Consider the following 26,248-nt stretch of genomic DNA (forward strand, 5'->3'; position numbering starts at 1 on the left):
TGGGGTGGGGCCAGTCAGAGGTGGTATTTACCATTTCTCTAAACTACTCAAAATTTCCGCTACTGGTTCTCCATAACTGGTCAGAACATGCTGAATACCACCTCTGGTTTGAAACCTATAGGCAGGAATGTGGGGGAGGAGACTAAGCTATGTCATCTCAAAATTCAATACCCTACTTGTTAGATACTAGCTACAGTTATAATGGTTTCCACCAAGGTCCTCTATTCCTGCGTGAACAATGGTTTAATCTCATTGGTTGAAGGGTCTGACAGCTCCCTATAAAAGGGCTGCTGTCAGACTCAACCTTCGCTGGATTGTACATACTTGTTCTGTTACAATAAAGAGCTGTGCCTTTCCATTACCCGATCTAACACTGGCGACAAAGGTGGGATTGGAAGGCAACTAGGTGAACCAAAAAGAGCCTAGCAATCCAGCAAGTAAATCCAACCCAGAGCTCAGCATGGCTTCGAGCAGCCATTTTTGAGCGGCAAACTCAAAACGCCCTCAGAACACAAAATGGCCATGCACGCCCCACCAATTCCATATGACCCAGTCACCGAGCACTGAGACTCATATATGCTGAGGTTCGACTGCTTCCTCGAAGCCAACAACCTCATGGGCCTTTCTGAAGGCCGCAAGAACATGTTCCTCGGTTACTGTGGATGGGAAGTGTTCAAAACTGCCAAAGATCTCTCTGAGCCAATGCCGCTACAATCGGTCGCTTGGTCAGTGCTCCAACAGACACTGAGGACTCACTATGCTCCTAAGCCGTCTAAGCACGTCCGCCAGCACAAATTTAATATTCGCAACCAGAAGGAAGGTGAAACAATCAACGAATATGTTACGGCGCTACGAAACAGCATCATATCAGTGTGCGGGACATTAATTTACAGAGGAGGTTACTTGCCAAATCTAACCTCACTCTACAAATTGCCTTGGACGAAGCCAGGGCATCAGAATCGGCCGTCAAGTCTACAGAAACCCTGCAGCACCAAAGCACTCCGCAAGACACATGGAAGAGCGCACACGCACATCGCAAGGCTGCAGAGGCCAAGAACTCAGAAGACGAAGATGACAGCTGCTGCATGCAAAGTAGCCGCACCAAGCCAGTGTGCAAATTCAAACCGCGTCTCCCGCCTTGCGCTAGCTGCGGAGACCATGCCAGATCATTTTGCCATTTCTGCGACACTATCTGCCAGCGCTGCAAGTGAAAGGGGCACATCACCAAGATTTGCAGAAGCAAGCATCCCATGATGACCTGGCAGCCAAGAAGCTGACCTAACTGCCAGCAGAGGCCCGACCAAGGGCCAGGGCATCCACCACCATGGCACTCAGAGGGAAACACCAGAGTCACCTACCACACCTCAATCAGCCAAGTCCGCACAAGGTGGTCAAAAAAGCTGAAGGTCACAGTCCTCATCGAGGGCTCCCCATGCGAGATGGAGATAGACACGGGGTCATCATTGACCATCATGCTGTGGTCTACACTAAAGCAGGCTATCCCTAGCCTGAAGAAGAAGCATCTACGCACCCCTGACATCCGCCTTCATGATTGCCAGGGGAACCGAGTCCCCATTGTGGGCCAGGGCACCTTCCAGTGAACTTCAACAACTTCAGCCCCCAGCTCCCAGTGACGGTGGTCAGCGGTGACCTGCAGAGCCTCCTGGGGCTTGACTGGTTCGAAGCCCTGGACCTAGAAGTGACCGGTATCAACAAGAGCATCGACGAGCTACACACAGACCCTACCACCGAGATGCCAGTCCTTCGTATTGACTGCTTAGAGACTGGTCCCATCTTGTTTAGTGATGTTGCTTGACACTCTGCAAGAGACTCCACGATCAAACAGGTTTTGAACTGGGTGTGGAGGAGGTGTGGAGGGGGTGGACCAAGGGGCCTGTTGGGTCTGATTTCAAAATGTACTATTGCAAGAGAGATGGATTGTCTGTTGTTAATGGCGGTTTGCTGTGGGGGAACTGGGTCGTTGTTCCACCTAAACTGCTCATTGCAATATTAGAGGCTTTACACATAGGGCATCCTGGAATTGTCAGGATGAAGACTTTGGCCAGGAGTTATGTGTGGTGGCCTAACATGGACAGGGAGATCAAAGAATGGGTGGCTACCTGCACACCATGCCAGGAGTCCAGACCAGCTCCCCCAGAAGCGCCCGCTAAGAAGTGGGAGCGACCTCAAGCACCATGGTCTAGAGTGCACATTGATAGGTAGTCCTGATGACCTCCACTATGGCAGAAGCAGTCATCAAGGTACTATGGAGATTTTTCTCCACACACGGCCTGCCCGACGTCCTGGTCTCTGACAACGGGCTCCAATTCATGGCCATGCAATTCGAGACCTACTTAGCAGCACAGACATGTCAGACATGCCCTGGTCGCGTCATTCCATCTGGCCTCCAATGGTCAGGCAGAGAGAATGGTGAGATCTGCAAAAGAGGTCCTATCTAGGATGGGCCCGGGAGATTGGCAAACACGGGTTGACCATTATCTGCTAATTCAACACATCACGGCAAGTGTCACTACAGAGAGAAGCCCCTCTGAGCTTCTCATGGGTCGCCGGCTAAGGTCCCACTTGGACTGGCTACACCCAAACAATTCTGCCGCATCGCCCCCTGACTCCACAAGCAAAATTCGGAATTTTAGCATAAGGGATTCAGTTTACACCCACAACTACGCTGGGAGAACTCTGTGGATTCCTGCCACAGTGGCATCACCGGGCCTCACTCTTATCTCGTAGAGCTCGAGGACGGTTGGAATTGGAGAAGGCACGTTGACCAACTCTGTGGCTGCCTCTCCAACTCCACTCTTAGGCAGCCAGAGGTAACTCCTGCTTGAGTTAGCCAAAGCCCTATCCAAAAGGAGCATGAAATCACTCTTTCCACAGCCAACTCAAACCCGAAGTCACCGGATACTTAGCTACTTGTGTTGGAGGCCCGCAATAAGCTCCGAGCGAACCGGCTCTAGAAGCTACAGCCGCGGCCTGTGAAAGGTTCCAGGAGTTTCCACCAAGTGGTGCTGGACAGCAAACAAGTCCATCTGACCTGTCCGAAGAACACTCTCCGACTGAACTGCGCAGGTCTGGCAGAGCTACCAAAAAGCCCGCCTACCTGTGTGATGTTACCAGTAGGATGATTCCATCTAAGAGTGGAGGGGTGTTAGATACTAGCTACAGTTATAATGGTTTCCACCAAGGTCCTCTATTCCGGCAGGAACAGGGGTTTAATCTCATTGGTCAAAGGGTCAAAAGGGCTGTTGTCAGACTCAACCTTTGCTGGATTGTACATACTTGTTCTGTTACAATAAAGAGCTGTTGTTGCCTTTAGCCTGAGTGTGCCTTTCCATTGCCCGATCTAATACTACTCATTTAAGCTCTGGAGTTGCTAGGAATTAATGGCCAATAATCAATTGATCAATCAACCAATCACCCTACACCAGTTTTTTTTTTCATGAGACCATATACTGGTAGGTAATCAGCTAGACAATTTTAAAAACATACTGAATCTAGCAAAATTTGCCTAGAGAATGTAAGGGGAACACCACAGAGAAAGGCAGTGCACCAAATGAAATCTTAGATTCCACAGGAGATGAAGATTCAAATCAATTAACTGGAAACAGATAATCTGTTTCTTTGCATTTGTCCCTGGATAGTTTTGCTGTTGAAGGTGTTTTTGTTGTTATTGGGCTGTCTGCTTGATAGTTTTGTTTCTAATTCACATTGGTAATTTGATGCCTCATCTTCTTTTCCTAGGTCTCTGACTTTAATACTCCCTGTGTGACTCTATCTCTACTAGCAGTAGGCTAGTTTAGGGAATCCATATAGCCACAGTTCTGTTCCCCAGCATCTCAGGTGCCTTCCTTCTAGCCACACCTATGCAGAAAATTGGTTTAGAAGTGCTGCTCTTCTTCCCAAACCTCATCTAGTCCCCTTCACACGAGACTTTGTATTGATCCAAATCTGCCATCTGTAGCCATTAACCTTGGGCAGAATAATTTTCTGAACAACCCAAAAAGTAGGTCAAACTCTTGTGATAAAAGCAATAACACTGAGTAGTTGTTATAACTGTTATATACATACTCTTTTGGATGGTTGTAGCATGCCACAAAACTGGGGGAGGTTCAAGTATACTCCTGTCCTAGAAAATTTTCTTGAATACAGTGAAACTGATTTAATGGTTGTAGTTCCTATTTCTACATTTTAGAAAAGTGATGTTTTACCTCTTAATAGCAATATAAAACATGACAAAATGTTTAGCTGCATAAACCGTCGTGGACCAGCTCTAGAATGTAATGGGCTATTCTTGACTTTTAAAAAATATATTTAAAAAAGAACAATCCTTAGTGCTTTTATAGCTATCTACCATAGTTGTGTCCCTCTGGATTCAACATGAGTTACTCCCAGTTAAGTAAATTTGAAGGTTTCATTCTCTTCTGGTACAGTTTTTCTTAAACATTTTTCTCTCTGGATCCCTTTCCATTTTTAAAAATGGAAAATTTTAATCAGTATTTTCTATATTACAAATGAAACAGACACATTCATTGCTGCTTTTTTTTCATGTAAGTTGGCAAATAATTTTGATTTTGTACATCCTAGGACCACACTTTAAGAAACACTGATCTTGAACAAGTTCCAAATCTGGCACTCTTTTTTTGTAAAATTTTCTGTCTCATCATGAGTTGTCAAGTATTTTTCCCCCAAGTCTTTAATTCACTGTTTGAAAGAAGAGCAAAACTCAATGGATGTTTTATTTGTAACAGTTTATTATTTGCTCTCAGATAAAAACATTTCAAAAAACACTACACAAAATAAATCCATTGTGATTGTAAAGTGCATTTTTCAGTTGTGTAAAAAATATATTTAACAACATGCAGGGCATCCTGAAGCAAAAAATGGACTATTTCTCATTACATTCATACAGGCAAGAAAAACACAAAAGTCCAAGAAGTTGGCTTTGAAATTTGGAAAGAAGACTGAAATAAAAGTGCATTTTTATAGCCATCTTGGGTATGCATTTCACACTGTCAAGTATTTTTTTCTTTCTCTAGTCACATCATAAATAAGCTAGATCTGCTAAAGAAGCAAATTATTTGGATTCACATGTGACTCAATAAGCCTTGGTTTACATCCAATGGTCATCCACAAAACAAAGCCAAACCAAGCAAACTTCTATGACTTTGTGCAGTGGTGCACTAGTTATAGTTAAAATTACTCATGTTTTTAAAATTCAATCAGAGGAACATTCAGACCAAGAAACTCAGGTTTTGCATCTCTGGGTTCAGCAAATTGTGTCCTTGCCTCTTTGGCATGATGTTTGATACTTTGATCTACTTTCTTGGAAACCTTTAGGATAATTTTACATACCATCAGAGGAAGCCATTGCAACTTAGCATAAGGCCTTTGGAACCTTGAGTTATGGGATATATAGAATCCAGACTTTTGGATGGAAACAATTCAACTGGTGTATGTTTGATTTGTCCAGAATTCTCCAGTTCAATATTGTTATTTGAGAAGTTTCAGTCCTATATCAAATCCCTAGACACGGTGGAAATATGAAGGATTAATACAGAGGGATGGACCATCTGAGTAGGATTTATAAAGATGTGGCATGTTTCAAGGCTACAGGAAGAAACCTTCTCTAAATAGGGTCACATATAGTCCTTATCAGAAGATTAAGGATAATGCATTAAGTTTCCGCAAATTGTTTTTTCTACTGGCATGTTAAGTCAACATGAAAGGCAGTTGCGAACAGCCGATTTGCAATTTTATTGAGGAGTTGCATGAAGGAATGGATTTTGCACATGACTTTGGGGGATTATTTCTTGAATACACACAAGGATTAAAACATTTCTTGTAGTCTATAGTAACCTTCCCACTTGCAATCCCAAACTTGTAATTTAAACTAATTGTCTACTTTCTAACTACAAATTTACACATTAGCTTTCTCCTGCTTCTCAAGCCCTCCCAGACCCTGCAGACAATCATCCCATCATCTCCTGCAGCATCTGGAGGCCTTCAAGAAGAGAAAGGTTATGATACATATTTCTTTTGAATATATGTACTGCTGTGTTCAGTGGCTTCACTTCCAAATGATTTTGAATATCTTGCTATTTAAGTTAAAGCAGCAGTTAAGGTGTCCATGCTTGTTTCTTGGGGAAGTAAAAAATAGATGATTTTTTTCTGTCATATAACCAACCGAAGGATTCAGTTTCCCTTCACAGAAAGTATTAGTCAACACATTCAGTATGGCTCAGCCCCAAAATCCTTTTCCTCAGAATAAACCCCGTTGCGAAAGAAGCCTTTCTCACTTTTCAAATGGCAGTGTGAAAAAGAGACCCACGGCACGTACGAGAAATCAAGTCCAGCTTTATTATAACAAGTTTGCAACTGCTGATCACACTGTCTGCAGGGTTTTTTTAAAAAAAAATTAAAGCAGCAATAACTAAGACCAATTGGATATTTGTGCTGAGGTTTCTAATACACAGTTTCTAGCAAGTCCAGTGCCAAGTCTTAATTCAAGTTGAAGGCATGCAAATGAAATGACAGTACTCATCATAGAGAGTTAAGGAAATGTTGGGTATTCATATTTCTTAAGAAACAAGCTATGGCATGTTGACAGACTTTCCCAATTTCTAACCACAAGCTAACATTCCAGGGCAAGGCTCTTGCATCATGCTAAGTAATCAAGCTTGGTTACTGCTGCTTTTCCAAAATTGCATGAACTCCTTTCCAAATGAAGATTTTTTTTCCAGATAGAACAGGGAACATAAGAACGTCATCTGAATATTTAGATACTAAATCTAAAATCCTCAGTTCTAGTTCACATTCAGCAAAACCATTTATGGGGCTCCTTATTCAATCACCATAACAGCTGATTTGCTTTAAGGTTGAGTTAGGAAACTCTAGTACATATATCTTTGAGCTTTCAAGTAATTTCACCATTTTGTTATAGATATCACAAACAAGCCCTGAAAAGGGTTAACTTTCTAGTGAGTTGGATTTATAATCCAAGTTAAAAAATCTAAATGACTTTATTTAGTGTTAAACAAGAACCAGAGAAGATTGGCCCCAGTAAATGATAACATATGGGTATCCCCCTGTTTCTGCCAATAGGAGAATATATTTCAGAAAAGAAATAGTGATAAATTGATGAAGATGAAGCAATATTTTTGTATTGTTTTCCTCTGCATGCAGGGAATGATTTACTATTTTTGGTTAACCATCTTTCCCTCTCAACTTTACCAGAGTTCAAGAACATAGGAAATTGATATTTCATTTCATACTACATATGCCCATTAACAAAGAAAAGACCAGGATATCTGTCAAAAGGGTGGGCAATCTAGCCCATTGCATAGATTGGTTAGGAGAAATTGACAAGAATTTGAACACTGATTTCATTATAAAAAGGAGTCATGTTTGATACACAGTAATCACTGGAATTCATTCATACTGGATTTTAGCTTTTCTATAATAAAGCTCCTGGGTTCTTGAACAGCTGTTTAATTCACTCTGGCACAATGTTCTGCCCTCACTTCAGCTGCCATTGAAGGCCAACACTGGAAGATCCCCTACTCAGAGAGACCATGCCCCTATGACTCCGGACACACAGACACAACAGAGCACGTACTCCTCCAGTGTCTGTACTACAGAGACATTCCTACTAGGCTCACTTGCCATCATTTTACAAATACCCAGAGTGTACAGGACAATTCTATATCTTTCTACTTCTTTCAGATATTAACTCTGCTAAAACATTCGTTGCCAGGTTCTGCATAGCAGTGCTTAAAATCCACCAGACGATGAGCTCTGGCATAAAGCAGCTTCAATGAGCATCTACTTCATCATTCTATAGTCCTCTGTACTGTGATAGATTTAGTCTGCTACAGACTAATCTCTAAGTTCCCCTGCATTTATCTAATGCTCCCACACCTTCTTCCAGTTTCCCTTTAGGCTTTTGGTTTTTATGCATATACTTCCTGTTTTCTGTCTTTCAGCTTCGTCTAATAATTATTTTTTTAGACTTTGGTGTGTTTTCTATGCTTTTTAATAGACTGTAGCCCACTCTATGCTGTATTAAACAATTGATTTATTAAGCTCTAGAGAGATCAAGCATCAAAATGTCTGTTCTACCACTGAGTTAAAATGCTTCTATTACTGAGCATAAGTGTTGAGGGGCGCAACAGAAAACTCGACTTAGTGGGTATCCATTATTTGACATGATAACTTATTTATGTCAGTAACATTCAATTTATAGATATTTTATAAAATTCATGAAACAAAATGAAATTTTAAAATGTTCTTCACCCAGATGACTTAAGCCCAGCAGGCCCCAACAAAATTAAATGTACATAAGATGGTGTCATGAGGAGTTAAGACTTAAAAACAATTTTATTCTTAACAGTCCACCACCACTTAATAAAGGAGGGAGATAAATAAAATCACCTAAATAAAATTATTAGTTATTGTGGAAGCTAAAATGCTACATCAGCCTTCTCCAAGCCACTGACTGTCCCACCTGGAGATCATAGGAACTAAAGTCTAGCACATCCTGAGGGCACCAGGTTGGTTAAGGGTGGATTATGTGACTAGGCTACATAGGGCTCGTCTGGCTCAGCCACTGAAAGAAATGTACATATGTGTTTAGGAAGAGAGATACAGGCAGAATGGTGAGTAAGCATTTTGGAATCTTCCCATAAACAAGGCAATTCCTAAAATGGAAGGAAGCAAAGGATCTTCTGAGCTAAAATTATAGTCTTTTCCATTTGAGACTCTTAGCCTCTCACAGATTGTACAATCTGATTAAGACAGGAGGAAGACTGCTTAGCTCATCCCTGTATTTCTTCTCAGAGAGTTGGTTTTATCAGAAAGGTGCATATCAAGTTTGATTCCAGAATACAGAAGGAAAAAAAGGGAGGGGGATCTGTTCTTGCACAGCTCACAATACTGTCATGTATCTCAAAGGATGCACAGAAACCAAATGGCCCAAACGAGAGCACCAAGTGCTGAATTCGATCTGTGGCAGCCATGTCACAGGAGACCATCTCCTTTTCTTTAAATTCAAAGGAACATGAAGAGAGCATCTGCCCTAAAAACCTTTGCAGCCAGGAGTTTTAACATTTCTCTTTGTTTCCATTCTGTAACTACAAACTTCAGTTCTTTTGCGTACTCTGCAGCCACCTCTACAAGAGGGCTTTCTATCTCTGTCTCTTCATTCTTGTGCAGTAAATATAATCCCGACGCTCTGATTTAGTAATAAGGGCCACGTTTTTCATATCCGGAATAGCTAGGCCATTCAGGAAATAAACCATAAGAACACCGGGGGCTTCCAAACTGATCAAAGGCAATTCCAAAATCTGTCTCACTACAAGGCTGAGAAATTTCTCGAGCTGATTTGAGTTCAGAGCGTATGATCCTGTAATTGAACCCCTTGTTGCTATCCCAGTAGACTTTGCCATCACATTCATAACACACTGCAAATTCAATTCTTTCGTGGGCTTGAACCCGTTCTGGCAAGCTAACATCAAAGGAGAACGTATCCTTATCGGAGCTGGCATAGGTGTCCTTCACATATTGGCATGAGTGATCCGTGAAGGTTTTCCAAGTATCAAAGGTCATCCGAATCTTGACGGCCTTCTCAAATGCCAGATTCCTGACTTTCACCGTACCCACAATAGCTTTATCTTTCAACATGCAGTTCTCAAGGCAAACACAGTCTGCCTGGAGGCGATTCCGGAAGTCCAAGTAATCTGCAGAAGGCTGTATGAAATCCAAGACAAAGTCATCGTGATCCACCGTGGTCAGGCCCACAATGTTGTCTATTAGTTCTGTGATGTTCAAGGGAATATCCAAGCGGTCATCAAATTCTGAGAACACTTTCACCACTGTCAGAGCCAAGCCACGGCTGTCTGCAAAAGAAACCCTTTTTTTCACCCGGTTCCTCCGCAGAGCTTGGACCTCTGACCCCAGCTCTTTCAGCACAGGGCTGCTGTTCACATGAATGCAGGGTCGCAAAGGCGTCTTGATCTTTGGGGCTATTTTGTAGGCAAAACTCTCTTTCCGCAAAGAGGGCGCCCGCAGGTAGAATTGCATGGCTACATCCACTGCCATTCTGGGCTTTTGAGGAAAAGAGTCCAGGATTCTGGAGGAGGGGATAAATAAAAAATAAAATTAAACACATTAAACAGTTGCAAAGCCACATAGCAGGCCATAGTCAGTCCCAATTGGGGATGACATGTTTTATCAAAGCCTGCTCATTTTCAAGCTTTTTATTTTTAGTTATCTCATCAAATATATACTGGACTCTGCTGGTTATATCAAGCTCACAGCCTTACTATTGCTTAATATCCTTGATAAAGGCAATCAGACACAGGTCAGAAGTACAAGAAGAAATGTGGATGTACAACTCAATTTTTTAGTGTTTGGCAACAGAACAGTTGGACTTACAAGTTGATATGTCTTCCCTGATCTAGCAACCAAATGGCATATTCACATTTTCAGAAATAGGAATTCCTCCATGGAGAAAGTGTACGATCTGAACCAAGTTTTGGCAGATTTCAACAGAAAATCCAACTAGTAGATCAAAACTGTGTTTCATGTCATTTCACATCATGCTATTTCCCCGAACAAAGATCCAGAATTCAAATTTCTACTTGATCATGGCATTCTCATATGTTCTTTCATATCACGGAACCACACCTTTCCCAACATTTCAATACTAAATCCGCCTCAGATACTCTACTGAAAAAACATCTCTCTTTCTTCTATCACAAGGCAACATAAGTGGCATAATAGTTTACCACACACTCACCCTGCAACCCAGAAAGAGTTTGGTCGAAACTGCATTCCAGTTTGGAGCATTCTGAATGGTTAGGTATTCAAAACCAGCAGAGCAATAAAGCATGGATAGGCTTGGAGAGCCCAGTAAAACACAACTGCCAGAGGCTAAAGCTCGCGTTTCTTTTACAGCAAGTTCTCAATTCCTCTAAGTATTGGAAACAGGAAACAGAATAGACTGCAGCAAGAAAGAACTGCCCCAACTTCTTAACTGGAGCGGAAGCCACAGCAGACCTATGACTTCACAGATTTACAGTTCAACAATATTGAGACATTTCAGGAATTTGCATCAATGTAACTATGTCAATGACTTTGAGTCACAGTACATCCAAATTCACTTTGCCAGGATCCAGGCACAAACAAGAAAAGGATTATATTAATAATGTGAACACCCTGGACTAAGGAAGGCTGCAATCTAAACAATTTCAAATGAACAAATAGGTCTCACAGTGACTAAGAATCATTCATGCAACAAATTTTTACTCCAGGTATTTAATTCAAAATTGCTGAAATTTTTGTAGAACATTTTGCAAATGGGAAGCTTTCATCATCCATGAAACTTTGACTCATACACACAGAGGTCAGCCAACAGATAAAACTGCATATGCCAAATTCCGAAATGTCTTTTATTATATTATATTCAAGAGCCAAGGTGGCGCAGTGGTTAAATGCAGCACTGCAGGCTACTGCTAGATCAGCAGGTCAGCGGTTCAAATCTCACCGGCTCAGGGTTGACTCAGCCTTCCATCCTTCTGAGGTGGGTAAAATGAGGACCCAGATTGTTGGGGGCAATATGCTGACTCTCTGTAAACCGCTTAGAGAGGCCTGAAAGGCCTATGAAGCGGTATATAAGTCTACTGCTATTGCTATTGCTATTAATGCCTGCTTTGTCTTCGGCTATGTAGAACAGGCACCTTAAAACCACTGGCTTTCTCTCAGGTTCTTAGGGAATCAAACCAACAGATACCTCCTTCTGTATGTTTGGAAACGGTTGCCTAAACAAACTATATTCTTGGATACATTGCTGTTTCCAAGAAATTTTAAAGGCTTTTCGCCATGAAGATCATTAATAATGGATAAGGTCACAAGATATGCAGTACAAAATCCAAAGGAGTAGTTTTCCATGCATTTTCTCTAATACATTCGCCCTTAATGTATAGCAATTGTGAGGTATTGTATATGCAATACCTCCTCTGTTGAATCTTTATGAAACACTGCCCAGATTTTTCATAACTCACCGTAAACATATGGTATATAATTTTTGCCCAATTGAAAATCATAGCGTCAACCATTCTAATTTGCTCAGAAAAGCCACTTGTTTGAGGTTAGGAACCATAGCTAAAAATCGATTTCTTGTTTGATAAGAAGGCAATCATTTCTGGTAAGATAAAAGCCTGAAGGCCATTGCATTTGACAGATAAGCCAGTGGCATTCAGGGAAAGTGAAACAGAAAGTGAATTTTAGTAACATAGTAACTTTCTCTAACATATAATTAACCACCTTCAAGCTAAATCAGAATAACAAACATTTTTGCTATTATTTCCTGATATGCTTCATTTTATACTGGAGCCTGCTTATAAGTCTTGATGAGTTTTTGTTACTAAAAGTCTTCCCCAGAAGACTTGTTCTGATTCATACATTCAAAGATCAAATTACCTTTAATTGTTCTTACTAAAACAGAAACAAAAACCACAACTTTAAATGTCACAGCAAGTTAAGACTGCCAACTGCAAGCTAATAAGATCCAATTTCAGAGTGGATCACCAAGTTCAATAATTGGAAGCTGGCCAATTCTATATTTTCCACAGAATCTATTGTGCAACAGAAGGAACAGGTTTGTAGAAAAATATGGATGTTTTTAAAAGACTATACTACTGTACTTTAAAAGTATCCCTGTAGGTTAAGTCTATTTATGAGATGTAGCAGCCTAAAGCTAGCTAGATTATATTTGGGATTTTTAAAAGAGCTAGACATAAATGGTCTAAGAAAATCTGGCTCTGCTGCTTTTGAGGCCTATCCAGCTATGTTCCAACAGAGGACAGAGAGATCCAACCTTTCAGGTGCTAGGGACCAGCTTCACGCAGGGTGGTTTTTCCGTGGGCTGGGCATGGTTTCACATGCTGTCTGGATATCATGTGTGCATGGATGGGGGCATTGTTTGCCTGCATGGCCCAATTCCTGGCAGGACATGGACTGGTGCCAGTCCACAGCCCAGAGACCGAGGACCCAATTAACAGGATATAGTAGTCAATTTGCTGGTTCTCTCAGAGTGCTGCCTCTGGACAATTGTCCAGGAGGTGCAACACTTGGTATGAGCAAGTTGGTGACTGAGGGAAAAGATGGAGAACAGACCTCTTGCTGCCAATGAGGGTGGCTGGTACCGTGGAGGCAATTCCACAGGGGAGGTTTTATGTGTAGAACAAGTAAGGCCAGATTGAGGATTGAAATCAGGGGGTTGGTCTTGTTCAGGGCTCTATGGAAGGAGTATCCTTAATCTAACCTCCTGAGACTTTTTCAAAGCCAAAAGCCTATGTATCAATAGCTTTGAAGAAATATATGTATAATTTAATGCTACGTATGTGAATGTGACATATATTTTTCAAACCAAAGCAACTAGCGACAAAGGAAAGCAAAGCAACTAGCAACAAAGCAAAATTCGACAAAGCAAAGCAGATGGTGATGATGATGATGATAACTCACTGTCTCCGGGTTTCTTAGTCTTCAAACTGGTTTTAGATGAATAGGAACTAATTGCATGTCTATAAAGATTTCAGTAAATGACTACCAGGAACATTTACCCAGGGGGCTTGTGTGTCAAAAATGTTAAGATAATGATTATTTGACTGCAAAATTTACACACATCTTGACTCGCCCCCCTCCTCCTTTCCCACAGACACTCCTGGAGACTATTACATGTATACTACTCTTGGCTTATTTGAGAATGAAGAGATAAATATAAACAAACAAAGCCATCCATCTTTTAAAAAATAGGTTTGAAAGTCACTAAATGAAGATCAACTCCAACTCTTCAGTTATCCCAAACAAGCAAGTTTAGCACATGACAGATTTCCTCCACTGCTGTCTGCCAGACAAGTTAGATTTCAGTTTCTATAATCCGCAGTCTGCATGCCCAGGGAATCTGCCTAGTTCTAGCTGAAATCGGAAAACCAGATTTAAATGTTCTTTCAACCTGTTCTAATGCATTTTAAAATCTCTTGAAAACACAGGCACTGTTTAATAGTGGCTGTCATGTTCCAAATAGTTCCAACAGGTGCACAAAAGCCGCTTTCAAAGATACTGGTTGTCTTTTCCTTCTATGCAAATGGCAAGAGATTTTTGTTTCTCAATTAAAAACATATCCGGAAGCCTTTTACTCAATCTTTGATCTCCACCAGACTTCCCTTTATCTCACCTGCACCACCGATTATAAAGCTTTCAACAGCTCTTCATGACCTTTATGGTGAAAGACTGATTTCTCAATTTTTTTATAACTTTAAGACCTAGCAGTACAGGTCATCTTCAGAGCCCTGAGCGTTAAACATATTTATCTGCCATTTCAAGGATGGAATGCATGAAGTACCACCAACCTGCTGAATTCTTCCTGGTATTTGTGTGGGCCATGGAATGCTTACCCTTTTTCTACAACTATTTGCTGCAATCAAAAGTCTGGTTCTTTGAGGTTATCTCCCCTTCCCCCAAAGTATAATAAAAATACTTGAATGGCATGAAGAAAACCTGCCCTATCAAGTTGAAGTGGTGTTTTAAAGCATGGGAGAGGGCTGATGGGAAGAAAGGCTTTATAAGTTGGATATAGAAGAATATAGAGGATGGCCCAGCAAAAGCATTAATTCAAAGAGTTAACTAAAGGTCCAATTTCAGGAATGCAGGTTGAATAAATAATCATCTTGTAGCTCATAAAGCAGCAGGGTTATTCATACTTGCATATTATTGCAGGCATACGGCAAAGGGTAGCTCTTGCATTTTAGTATTCATTAATAAAGTATTTTCCAATCTATGACCCAAATGTAATTCCTGGCAACCAATTTATACCCCTCCAGCACCTTAAAACTGTACTGCTGCAATTCAGTAGGAAATAGTTGGGTTTTCAGTGGTGCAATTATCTGTGCCAATTCCTTCCAAAAATGGGGAGCGGGGAGGAACATTAGGCATCTGAAAGGCAAACAGCATTATTTTTCCAATCCAATTCCCTCTCCTCTACATCATGCAACCCATAGTGGCTCCCAATCTTTCTCTTAATTCAGTCATTTTGCTGCTAAATTTTACTTGCCACTTTAGGCCAATTTCACAGGGTTTTAAACACTAGAAATGAATGCAGTAGGGCTTCTAGAGAGTTCCTCTTCTCACCCCTAGCATTAAACTTCAGGAAAACCACAAAGAGCAGGCAAAAACCCCCTATTCTACACTTCCTGTGACATTACTGTCCTTTTGGAGACATTATGAATAGCTCTCTCCAGCCAGCTGGTGTTTACGTGCCAAGTTGCAAGTCTGACACAAGAAAATGGATCTTCCTTACATTTCAGCATCAATAGCTCTCCTGGGAGATGGTAATATTATTTATTAGATCTATATCCCAGATGTCCTCTGAGGATTCACAAGAATGCACATGCATAGATGTTCCTTATTTCATCCTATCAACAGATCTGGAGATAGTTAGATTGAGAGAGAAAACACTGGCCCAATATCACTCATTGAGCTCTAGCTTTGTAAACCTGTCCCCTCCCCCCAGTTCTGTCCAACACATTAACTTCAACACGATGCTGGCTCTATTGTGGGCTGGACCTTTTTCAACTGATCCACTCATGTGAAGGAAACAGTGGTATGCTGCTAGCATGCGAGCTAGCCACCTGAGCTTTACTAGTGCTGACCAAATCATAACCGCATAAGATGAATAGCAAAGCATCCAATTATAGGAAATGATTACTGTTATCCTGAAGATATTTTAGACATCAGTAGCAATTTATTCAAAGCGAAAGGTGCTGCCAATAGATAACACAATAAGCAAACAGACCCCTTGCTGTTGGCTCCTATTGAAGTCTATTTCTTCCTCTTTTTAAATATCAGTTTCTTTATTATTTACAACCACAGCAGAGGACTCCTCTGTAATAGTTCCTGACACATTTTAACAAGTGCATTCAATTTACAGAGAGTCCTCAGTTTATGTGCATTTATTCAGTGCCAGTTTAAAGCTATAGCAGCACTGAAACAGTGGACATAGAACTGGTCCTCAGAGTTCTGGCCATCACAGAACCTCAGTGGTCACAATCACAATCCAGTTTACAATTACAATGTTGCAGGGAGCTTTGGTTATCTGATTGCCCTTTGTAACCTTCCCTGTTGGCATTCCACAAGCAAATTCAACAGGAAAGCGGTAGAGAAGGCCACAAGTAACTCCAGTAATTTGGTCTTGCTTTTTCTTCTACTTGCAGTACCTATCCATCCTGCCCATGCTTCTCCACGAACCTTCCCAGATCCTCCCCAGTCTCCACCCCCCCTAGAGCACCCCATGCTATTTATCTAGGACTTCCGTCTCATCCCACTTAATGACCCAAATGTGTTGGGGTTACAACAGCAACCAAAACTGCCCAGAATTGCCATTGCCAAGTCATGCAGTCACGTGACATTGCCCTTTACAATCACATTGCTCAGCGATGCGATCCCAGTCCCAATTGCCATTATAACCCAAGGACTACCTGTATTTTTCAGTAGCATGTATTTTCATCTACAGATCTTTCATACAGAAGCGGTTAAATTTACATTAAAGACCAGCCCCTTTGGTCAATTTGGAATTTTGAAAACATACTAGGAATACCCATAAAATGTCACCAGATATACCTGGTGAGGTAACTCCCTTACATCTTTTAGCCTACCAGAATGCTTTGTGCAATCTCTACTTATGATATATATATTATATATGTGCTAGTCATTCCCAACACTAGGGAGCAGTGCTCATCTCCGTTTCGAAGCCAAAAGAACCAGCGTTGTCCGAAAACGTCTCATTCATGTTCATGTGGTTGGCATGTCTAAACACACAGAACACTGTTACTGTCAAGCCAGCCTCCTTCAGCAACCAAGAAAGAAACCACTTAACTCCATTTTGCACAATTAAGAGTACTTTTACTGCTTATAAAAAGATAGCAGCTAAGTAAAGCAAGATCTGAGACAAAAGTGCGCGAAATCATACATATCAATATTTGTCCAACCCCCTCCCCCCCAGCAACCCCCATCCCATTGTCCAATCTGCAAATCCCTCAGGTGTCATGTGGGTTGCATCTCCAAGAAGCATCATCAGGTTGGTATGCAGGACGGTTGGTGTTGACCAACTCTAAACACCAGCCATCAGCATGCGCAGTAGATGGTGAGAACAAAACTCCCTCTTAACAATCTCTCCTGTACCAAATACCATGCCCACCTCCCCATTTCAATGGCAGCCAAAAGCAAATAGCAAAACAGAGGCTGACATCCGGCCCTTCTTCAGGAAGAGAAGTCATCCCTCCAGGAAAAACAAAAAACAATAGAAAACACAACATAAATATGTACATTTCAAATAATATCAAGGCTTATCAGGGTACTTGGCGTAGAACGTCTGTAAAAGTCTAGGAGCCCTAACATGAGATTTGTCAACCCATTCAGTATGGGATGGGGGGAAATGTTTCCAGGACACCAGATACTGAATTCGACTCCTATGTTTCCTGGAGTCCAAGATTTCTTTAACTTTAAAATGTTGCTCTCCCTTAATAAGAAGAGGAACTGGGGGTGCAGGTTGAGGCAGACGAAAGGAAGAAGTGTGCTCTGGTTTCAGCAGGTTCACATGAAACACAGGATAAATCCGACTAAGGTTCTTTGGCAACTCCAATCGTAAAGAAACAGGAGTCATGATTTTCACAATAGGGAATGGACCGACATACTTTGTTCCCAGTTTTGTTTATTTTTGGGTGTTTTGCAGAAACTTGGTGGACAAAAACACTCGATCCCCCACTTTGTACTCTTTAGGCTTCCCCCTCTTTTTATCAGCCTGTTTCTTGTGTGCCTGGTGAGCAGCCTCCAATGCCTTGCGGGTCATGGGCCAAAATTGGCGAAGTTGATCACTCCACTCAGAGAGGGACAAAATTTGTGGTTTCTCTTGAGGTAACTCAGGAATCGGTACAAAGTCCTGGCCAAACACAACTCTAAAGGGGTCAAGCTGTACTTCTGTGCACAGAGTTATTGTACGCCACCTCAGCATGTGGTAACAGCTCAGCCCAATTAACTTGTTGATAATTGATGTACCGGAGGTACTGTTCCAAAACAGAATTAGTCCGTTCACAAACCCCATTAGTCTGAGGATGGTGGGCGGAGGTTAGCCCCTGGGCGGAGCCAATTAACTTCAGAAACTCCTTTCAAAAGAGAGAGGTGAATTGGACCTCTCTATATGAAATTATGCGCTCAGGCACTCCATGTAACCGATACACATGTGAAATAAACAACTTAGCTAACAACTTAGCTGATGGGATTTTGGAACAGGGTGCAAAATGAACTTGTTTGGAAAACAGGTTGGTGATAACCCAAATCACGCTATTTCCTAGACTCTCTGGCAACTCGACAATGAAGTCCATCGATATCTCCTTCTATGTGGCCTCAGGGTGGGCAACACTTTGGAGAAGGCCCTGGGGCTTCCCTGGTGGTCATTTTGCAGCTGCACAAATGGGACAACTGGCTATGTAGGACTCAATGACTTTTTTCAATGAAGGCCACCAAAATTGCCTTTTAATCAAATACAAAGTCTTTACAAAACCAAAATGGCCCGCCATTCTCGAATTGTGGGCCTTTTGAAGAACAATAGGTTTCAGGTTAGCAGGAACATACAATTTAACTACTACCCAAGTCACTCCATCTTTCATGGTGCATTCGTTTGAATGTTTCTTAAACCAGTCATCAGACTCAAGGCCCTCCTTGAGTTTGTACATTAGGTCCATAGTGACCTCTAAATTCGCTGTGCCTTGGCTCCTAGTAACCACCGGGGCAGCCAGACTTTTTGCTGGGATGACTGGTGAACAACGCTCAGCTTAGAGCTGTTGTACTGGGGAAGCCTAGACATGTACTTGAGGGTAAAGTTGAAATGGTTGAAGTGTTGTGCCCAAACACACCTGTTTAGGAGATAGCTTACGCGGGGTCTTCAATGCCTCCAAATTTTTATGATCAGTCCATACTTCAAAAGGTGTTTTGCCCTTCTAGGAAGTGTCGCCAGGTCATCAAAACCCATCTGACAGCAAAAGCTTCCTTTTCCCATATAGCCCATCTCCTCTCTGTCTCTGTAAGCTTACGTGAGGTGTACGCGCACGGCTGCAATTTTCCATCAGTGTTCATTTGAAGTAATACTGCCCCCACCGCCACATCACTGGCATCAGCTTGAATGATAAATTGTGCCTCCATATCTGGGTGTTTCAAAACAGGTTCAGCTGCAAAGAGTCGCTTTAATTTTTTGAAAGAGGCTTGACACTCCATAGTCCAATTCAAAGGCTTACCCGCTCTGGGTTTGGCCTCCCCTTTTGATTTTAGGAGATTTGTAATGGGCAGAGCAATGCTGGCGAATGAGGGAATAAATTGACGATAAAAATTCACAAATCCCAAAAAACTCTGTAATTGTTTGCGGGTGCGAGGAGGTGCCCACTCAATGACAGCCTGGACTTTCGCTGGGTCTATCTCGATGCCATTGTGGGAGATGCGGTAGCCAAAGTAATCAATCTTCTCTTGATGAAATTCATATTTAGACAATTTGGCATAAAGTTCGGCGGCCCGGAGTTTCTTGAGTACTGATTGCACTAAAGTCACGTATTCATCACGTGTTTCCATGTAGATAAGGATGTCGTCAAAGTAGACCATCACGTCTTTGTACAGGTGTTCATGCAAAACTTCTTTTATTAATTGCATGAAAACTGCTGGCGTCCCTTGCAGACCAAAAGGCAATACCCTGAATTGAAAACATCCCAAAGAACAGTTGAAAGCAGTTTTCCATTCATCTCCCTCTTTGATTCTGACTCTGTAGTACACCTCTCTTAGGTCCAATTTCGTGAAAATTTTCCCTTTACCCAATTGGGCCAACATGTCTTTCATGAGAAAGAAGAGCCAAGGTGGCACGGTGGTTAGGGTACAGTACTGCAGGCCACTTCAGCTGACTGTGATCTGCAGTTCAGCGGTTCAAATCTCACCGGCTCAAGGTCAACTCAGCCTTCCATCCTTCCGAGGTGGGTGAAATGAGGACCCAGACTGTGGGGGCAAGTTGCTGACTCAATTTGCTAAAAAATCTGTAAACCGCTTAGAGAGGGCTGAAAGCCCTATGAAACGGTATATAAGTCTAATAAATAAATAAATAAATAAATAAATGAGCGGGATTGGGTTTACATTTTCTACCCAAACACTGTTGAGGTTTTTGTACTTCACACACAAACGAAAAGAGACATCTTTCTTTTCTCTAAACAATACAGGAGCAGCCACCCGTGGCCTAGCAGGTTCTATAAACCCCCTTTCCAAATTTTTGTCAATAAACTTCTGTAATTTCTTCATTTCGCGTGAGGTCATCGAGTAAATTTGGGGTGTGGGAAGTTTTACTCCTGGGAGGATCTCAATGCTGCAATCTGTTGCACAGTGGGGAGGTAATTTATCAGAAGATTTTTCACTGAAAACGTCCTTTAGGTTCCAATATTCTTTTGGGATTTCCCCCCCCCCCTCAATTTTTTCCTGCACCGCAGCCGCCAGGTTAGGTTCAGCGTTGGCTATGTGGGAGAACCTCCCCTTTCCCTCTGAGGGTTTAGCGGATCAGATGTGCAACCACCCTTTCCTCCAGTTGATGTGTGGGTTCCATCTCCATAATCAGGATAAGCCCAGTATGAGGGGCCAATCCATCCCAAGTGCAACGATGAAACTTAGTTTCTTGGTGATCCCCCATCCACATATCTATTGGTTCAGTCACAAAATGGTCAGGAGCCCCCACCCCAGCTACTGACTCATCCAACTGGCAAAAGGCAATGGGGACTTTCAAAGTTCTCAGTCTTAAGCCCATTTTTTCCACCACTTCTGGGCTAATAATGCAATGTGTGCATCCAGAGTCTAAAAGGGCCAGCATTTTTGCTTGGGTGCCAGTAGAGGGCATTTTAAGTTCTATTGGGATGGTCATGGGGCCCAATCGGGAACTTACAAGATGGTTGTCATCGGAATCGGTTTCACTTTCCCCCGATGGAGAGGAGGGTTCTTCTTCCCTCAGAATGGGAGGGAATTCTGCAACTGGTTCCACCCCTTATATAGCGGTGAAAGCCTTTTCTCCAACGCCATGGTAACCTTGGCTTCTTCGGTGGGGAGATCCTCTCTGAACTGTTGCATGAAATCCCAGACCTGGACCAGGGAAAAACCTAGCTCCTTTGGGTCACCTCCAAATTTCACACCAAGAGGAGGAACTTTTGCCATCCGGCATCTGCGGGGGGGGCTCCTCCCCTTGGAGGGGTTCTCGCAGCTGCTGCTGCCAGGGCTCCCCCATCCTGATCAGCTCCACTGTCTGCCCCCAGCCCCCCCCCCCCCCGTGGGCGAGACAGGTCTTCTGCAGGTCTCTCCTCTAGATCAGGGAAATCAGCTTCTCTTTTGGACCTGCTCTCGCAAAAACGTCGTCTCTCCCAAGCCTCCTGGAAGAGTTTCATAGCGTGGGACATCATGAGATCCTCTTCTTTGGCTTCCTGCCAGGCACCTGCCAGTCGCCGATGTCGCCTTGTTGTAACTCCAGCTGGAATTTCCTCAGGGTCATACTTCTGTCCCACTCCCAACGACCACCTGGGGCAGACGGATCTTTCCTCCAAAATCAGTTCTGCCATCCACTCCGTCTCCAAGGGACATGAGGATCCAGCCACCCCCATGTCATCCTCCTGGTCGCTGCCTGGGTTGGACATTTCCTTGAAGGTTTTGGTTTTATTACACTCCCTTCAGAAGGTGTTAGCTCCGGGATGAGTGCGAAAGTGAGATCTTGCTTAATGTCAAACCAGCCTCCTTCAGCAACCAAGAAAGAAACCACTTAACTCCATTTTGCACAATTAAGAGTGGTTATGAAAAGATAGCAACTAAGTACAAAAAAAAGGTCTGAGGCAAAAGTGTGTGAAATCATACATATCAATATTTGTCCAACCCCCCTCCCCCCGGCAACCCCCATCCCATTGTCCAATCTGCAAATCCCTCAGGTGTCATGTGGGTTGCATCTCCAAGAAGCATCATGAGGTTGGTATGCAGGACGGTTGGCGTTGACCAACTCTAAACACCAGCCATCAGCATGCGGAGTAGATGGTGAGAACAAAACTCCCTCTTAACAATCTCTCCTGTACCAAATATTCCCCTCCCAAATACCATGCCCCCCTCCCCGTTTCAATGGCAGCCGAAAGCGAATAGCGAAATAGAGGCTGACAGTTACCTTCCCATCAAAGGTAATTCCTATTTTTCTACTTACATTTTCACATGCTTTCGAACTGCTAGGCTGGCAGAAACTGGGACAAGTAACGGGAGCTCACTCTGTTACATGACACTAGGTATTTGAACCGCTGAACTGCCAACCTTTCTGATCAACAAGGTCAGCATCTTAGCCACTGAACCACCAAGTCCCTATAAAATAATTTTATACAGCTGCCCATTTCACATATATCATACTAGGTGGCTTACAGACAGTTAAAAGATATCTTACCTGATGAGTCCTAATTCTAAGAAATATGAACATTACAATAATAAAATATAAATGATCGTAAGAGAAACCAGAAGCTTTATAATTAAAGGAGCTTGAATTATGATTACAATTGTGATTGGAATTTTGGTCTTAAGTCGAGGCACATGAACAGACTTGATTCTTATGACTGTTTTGACGATAGTTGTACAGTGAGTCACCGTGGTTAAGCGAATCACATGGTTGTTAAGCAGATCCATTTTTTTTCTATTCTTCTCTCATCAACTTCTCCTATTTCTGATCAGTCAAAAACCTAGATAACCATAGAGTTACATACCCCAAATTTATGCAATTTAGGTCATTATGCTGACTTTTTGAAGCAGAGAGAAGAGTATCAAACTACTGAGGCCATTGTTGGTCTAGGAATTGCTTTTGCAAATCAAAGGAAATAAGTAAACAAAGTTGTAAAGACTACAGAAGTAATTCAATCAAAATGCATCAGAATGCTTTATGTACATTGATCCTGGCCAAACATATTTCTTTGGCTGAACGTGGGCTGTGACACTATGGAAAATTTGAATATTATCTAAGATTAAATTTCTGGGTTGAGTTCTTGATTTAACCAATCCTTTCTGCCTCTTACAAGAAAATGTATCCTTGGATTTTTTACTTTTTAACTCAAACTTATGCTTGGATTAGAGAAAACCATGCTAGAGGTCAAACAAAGGATCCTTGATATGGATCTGCACACTCAAAGTTTCAACCCATTGTTATGGGGGCCTTTGCAGCAGATTTTTATCGAGATATAATTGGAATTCTTATACTCTCTCTGTTCTGCACAGGAAGGCACTTACACTAGCAAGCACTGTGTTTTTTTTAACTCCTACATGTCTGGAAGGGGATATTATTAAAAGGGATGTTACTCTTAACACTTCTGTCCTGCTTGGATATGGCCATCAGGACAATTTTATAAGCTACCCTTTATACCATACTTGGAACTATGAATTAATGTTTGTCCTCCTTATTAAGTGAGTGGGCTGGCTTGAAATGCACATTTTATGAATGGCTCAACCAACCAATATTTCTGTAAAGTTGTTTCATTTTGATAAATTTCAATTGCTATTAGAATATGCTGGGTAATTAATTATAACTGTGGTAGAAGGCCACCAACATTTAACGATTAGCATTAACTTTTCTCCCGCTAACATTCTAGCTCTCCATTGCATTTAATGGATTGTATTGCTTTTTTCTTTTCTTTTTTGGTCTTTGACCATAAATTGTAATGACTAGATTATGTCAAGATCCTTTTAGGCCGTCATGTTGATTTCCAGCAAGACTACCGCTGAAAAGAGCTACCTCTGAAAACAGCAGCCTTCCCATTTAAACACAGCAACTAAAAATCAAAAAGCATGCTACTGTTGTACATCTGAACAAAACCAGGAGTGGTGCATCCCTTTACTATCTTCTTGGCTAATTATAAATGTGCCTGACTTGGCCCCCTTGGAATATGAAAATGAATGAAAACATAAGGGAACAATGGGATTTATGGTTAACTTTATGAAGCCGACACTCTTAGTGTGGAAATGTAACATTTTGTAATGATAGCATCCATTCCCACTTATACAATCTCAGACAGATTACCAGTCTTGTTTAAAACTAAATGTTTATCTTATTGATATTTACTAAAAATAGTTCACTGATTAGATTGGGTATTATATTTTGGGACTTGCTAAGGGTTTTACCCTTCTACTAATACAAACAAGTCAGCAGCAAGAAATCTACATCCTGGATATTTGAAGGAAGGATTTGTGATGTCGGGTAACCCTCTGCTCTATCATATTCATAATACAGAAGTGCGGACTGGCCCTATATATGGCACACAAACCCCAAATACATCTTTACAGTTGAGAGAATATAGTCATATGTTAAGTAAAGGACTATGGATATCTGACAGTATCTCAAAGAACAAAGAACTCCAGAATTCTCTGGGGTGATTTAAATACATCAAGATATTGACATATTTTATATATATACATACATATATAGAAAGATATGGGTCGTACATCTACAGATATATATCTATTTATCTGGGAGTAAATCTCATTGAATTATTGATATATAAGCGATTGTGGACAAGAGATAATTAACTTTCAGCAGATTCCTCTTGCTTCTTAAAAAATGTTTGACGTACCTCATAGGGGCAAAGGAGATGAACTGGATTGCTGCTTCAAACTGTGGGGCAGAGGACAGAGGTATACCAGAATTTCACATCCTGCAGGCATTACAAATTCATTCCCTAAAACAAGAAGATATGGTAGGTGAGTATATCTGAATCAAGTATCAAATCAGTCCCTCCCATTTTTACATCCATGCCAAAGGAAACTATCTTCAAAGCTCTAAGGAGGCAAGATACAGAGCGAGAAACATCTCCATTTTCCCCAGGGATTGCCCACCTTCTTTGAGCCACAAGAAGCTCTTCTGGAAGAAATTGCCTGAAGGACACCAGGCTCACTCCCTCAATATGCTTTCTCATAGGTGGGCTCCCATTCATTTCAGCCGGCCCTACGGCTGAACAAACTCTTTAAAACGAAGGTTAGACGGTCATACCCACAACTGTAAAGAAGTACTCTTAAGCCTGATGGGCTTAATTGGTATCAATTTGCACCTTAAAACCCTTTTGCTATTTGCACGACTTTTAAAGATAGGTTTATGGAAAAATTCCATTGGATCCCTCCACAAACCCCAGCTTAATCATTCACCACCCCGAGTAAATTTTATAGCTTGCTCCGAACTTGCAGATAAGACAAGTGTTGCCAGACGGGGGCCTCACTCGCCCACCTAGAAATTCCAAGATGCAGCCCAAACCTGCGATCCGCAACTCGTCAGGTCGCTTTTATTCAGCGGCCGCTGCTTTTAATTCCCCCGAGCAACTAGTTCACCGCGTCCCTTTCTTTTAACATTCAGAGAATCCATCCAAGCATAGGGGGAGGGGGGAGAGAGAAGAGAGGAAATAAAAGTATCAAAAAGCCCCTTCCCAAACTATTTCGCAGTAACCAGTTGCGGAAAGCAGCATTTAATATAACATACATTACCCGGGCAACCCACTTGAGAAACTCAAGCGGTTTCGTTTCCAAGGCGATCCATTCCAAATGCACGACTTTTAATTACGCCAGCTTCCATTCAATCGTCCTAAGAGCGTAGCCGGTTCCTGTTCTATTCATTGACTTTAGACTTTTTCGCGTGCTCACCCACCCACCAAGAACACGAGCTATGCAAACCTGGATATAGGATTACTGCTTTTGGATACGTTATCTGAGAATAAATTTACATTTCTTCTATGGCTCAATTGTAAAGCCAACATCGGAAGCAAACAATGAGAAATGACCGGCTCAGCCCACTTTTAAACAAGTATACTAGAGGTTACATTTTCCTCGCCTCCCACTTAATACCTGGAAATTTCAGGATGCTTAAAGAACACTTCAAGGCCTCCGATTGTTTCTTTCCCTCCCCCCGACAGAGCAGCGTTTAGTGCCTTCTAACTGGGAGTTATACGCAGAGCGAGCGGTTACTGCAATTGCCAAAGATGATCCGTTCAGCCCTAGCAAACCAATTCCTCCTGGGTTATCCTGCTCCCCTGGCAGCTCCGATCTCATTACAGAACTTGTGAAGTAGACCCGATTTCCTCCAAGGACGCTCCTGCAGGGGTGTGAGCTGCGTGCCAGC

The 26,248-nt window shown here is 42.0% G+C and overlaps 1 protein-coding gene across 4 annotated transcripts; it reads right to left on the minus strand.

The window, feature by feature from the left end:
• Positions 1 to 4,749: 4,749 nt before the first annotated feature.
• PPP1R3B (protein phosphatase 1 regulatory subunit 3B) lies at positions 4,750 to 26,194 on the minus strand. 4 transcript variants are annotated; one of them, XM_087716376.1, is made up of 3 exons: positions 25,975 to 26,194; positions 24,717 to 24,821; positions 4,750 to 10,144 (listed from the first exon to the last, which is right to left on the minus strand). In XM_087716376.1, exons 2-3 carry the CDS (start codon positions 24,719 to 24,721, stop codon positions 9,253 to 9,255), a joined length of 897 nt encoding a protein of 298 aa, XP_087572502.1. In that variant the 5' UTR covers positions 24,722 to 24,821; positions 25,975 to 26,194; the 3' UTR covers positions 4,750 to 9,252. The 4 variants fall into 4 exon arrangements, with proteins under 4 accessions (XP_087572502.1, XP_087572504.1, XP_087572501.1 ...); XM_087716378.1 differs by having other exon boundaries at positions 25,631 to 26,194; XM_087716375.1 differs by having other exon boundaries at positions 25,618 to 26,194.
• Between the last annotated feature and the right edge of the window lie 54 nt (positions 26,195 to 26,248).

This window comes from Thamnophis sirtalis, unplaced genomic scaffold, assembly GCF_051295495.1.
Source record: "Thamnophis sirtalis isolate CommonGarterSnake01/CBP01778 unplaced genomic scaffold, rThaSir2_p1.2 scaffold_5, whole genome shotgun sequence".
In the NCBI taxonomy this organism is placed as follows: Eukaryota; Metazoa; Chordata; class Lepidosauria; order Squamata; family Natricidae; genus Thamnophis; species Thamnophis sirtalis.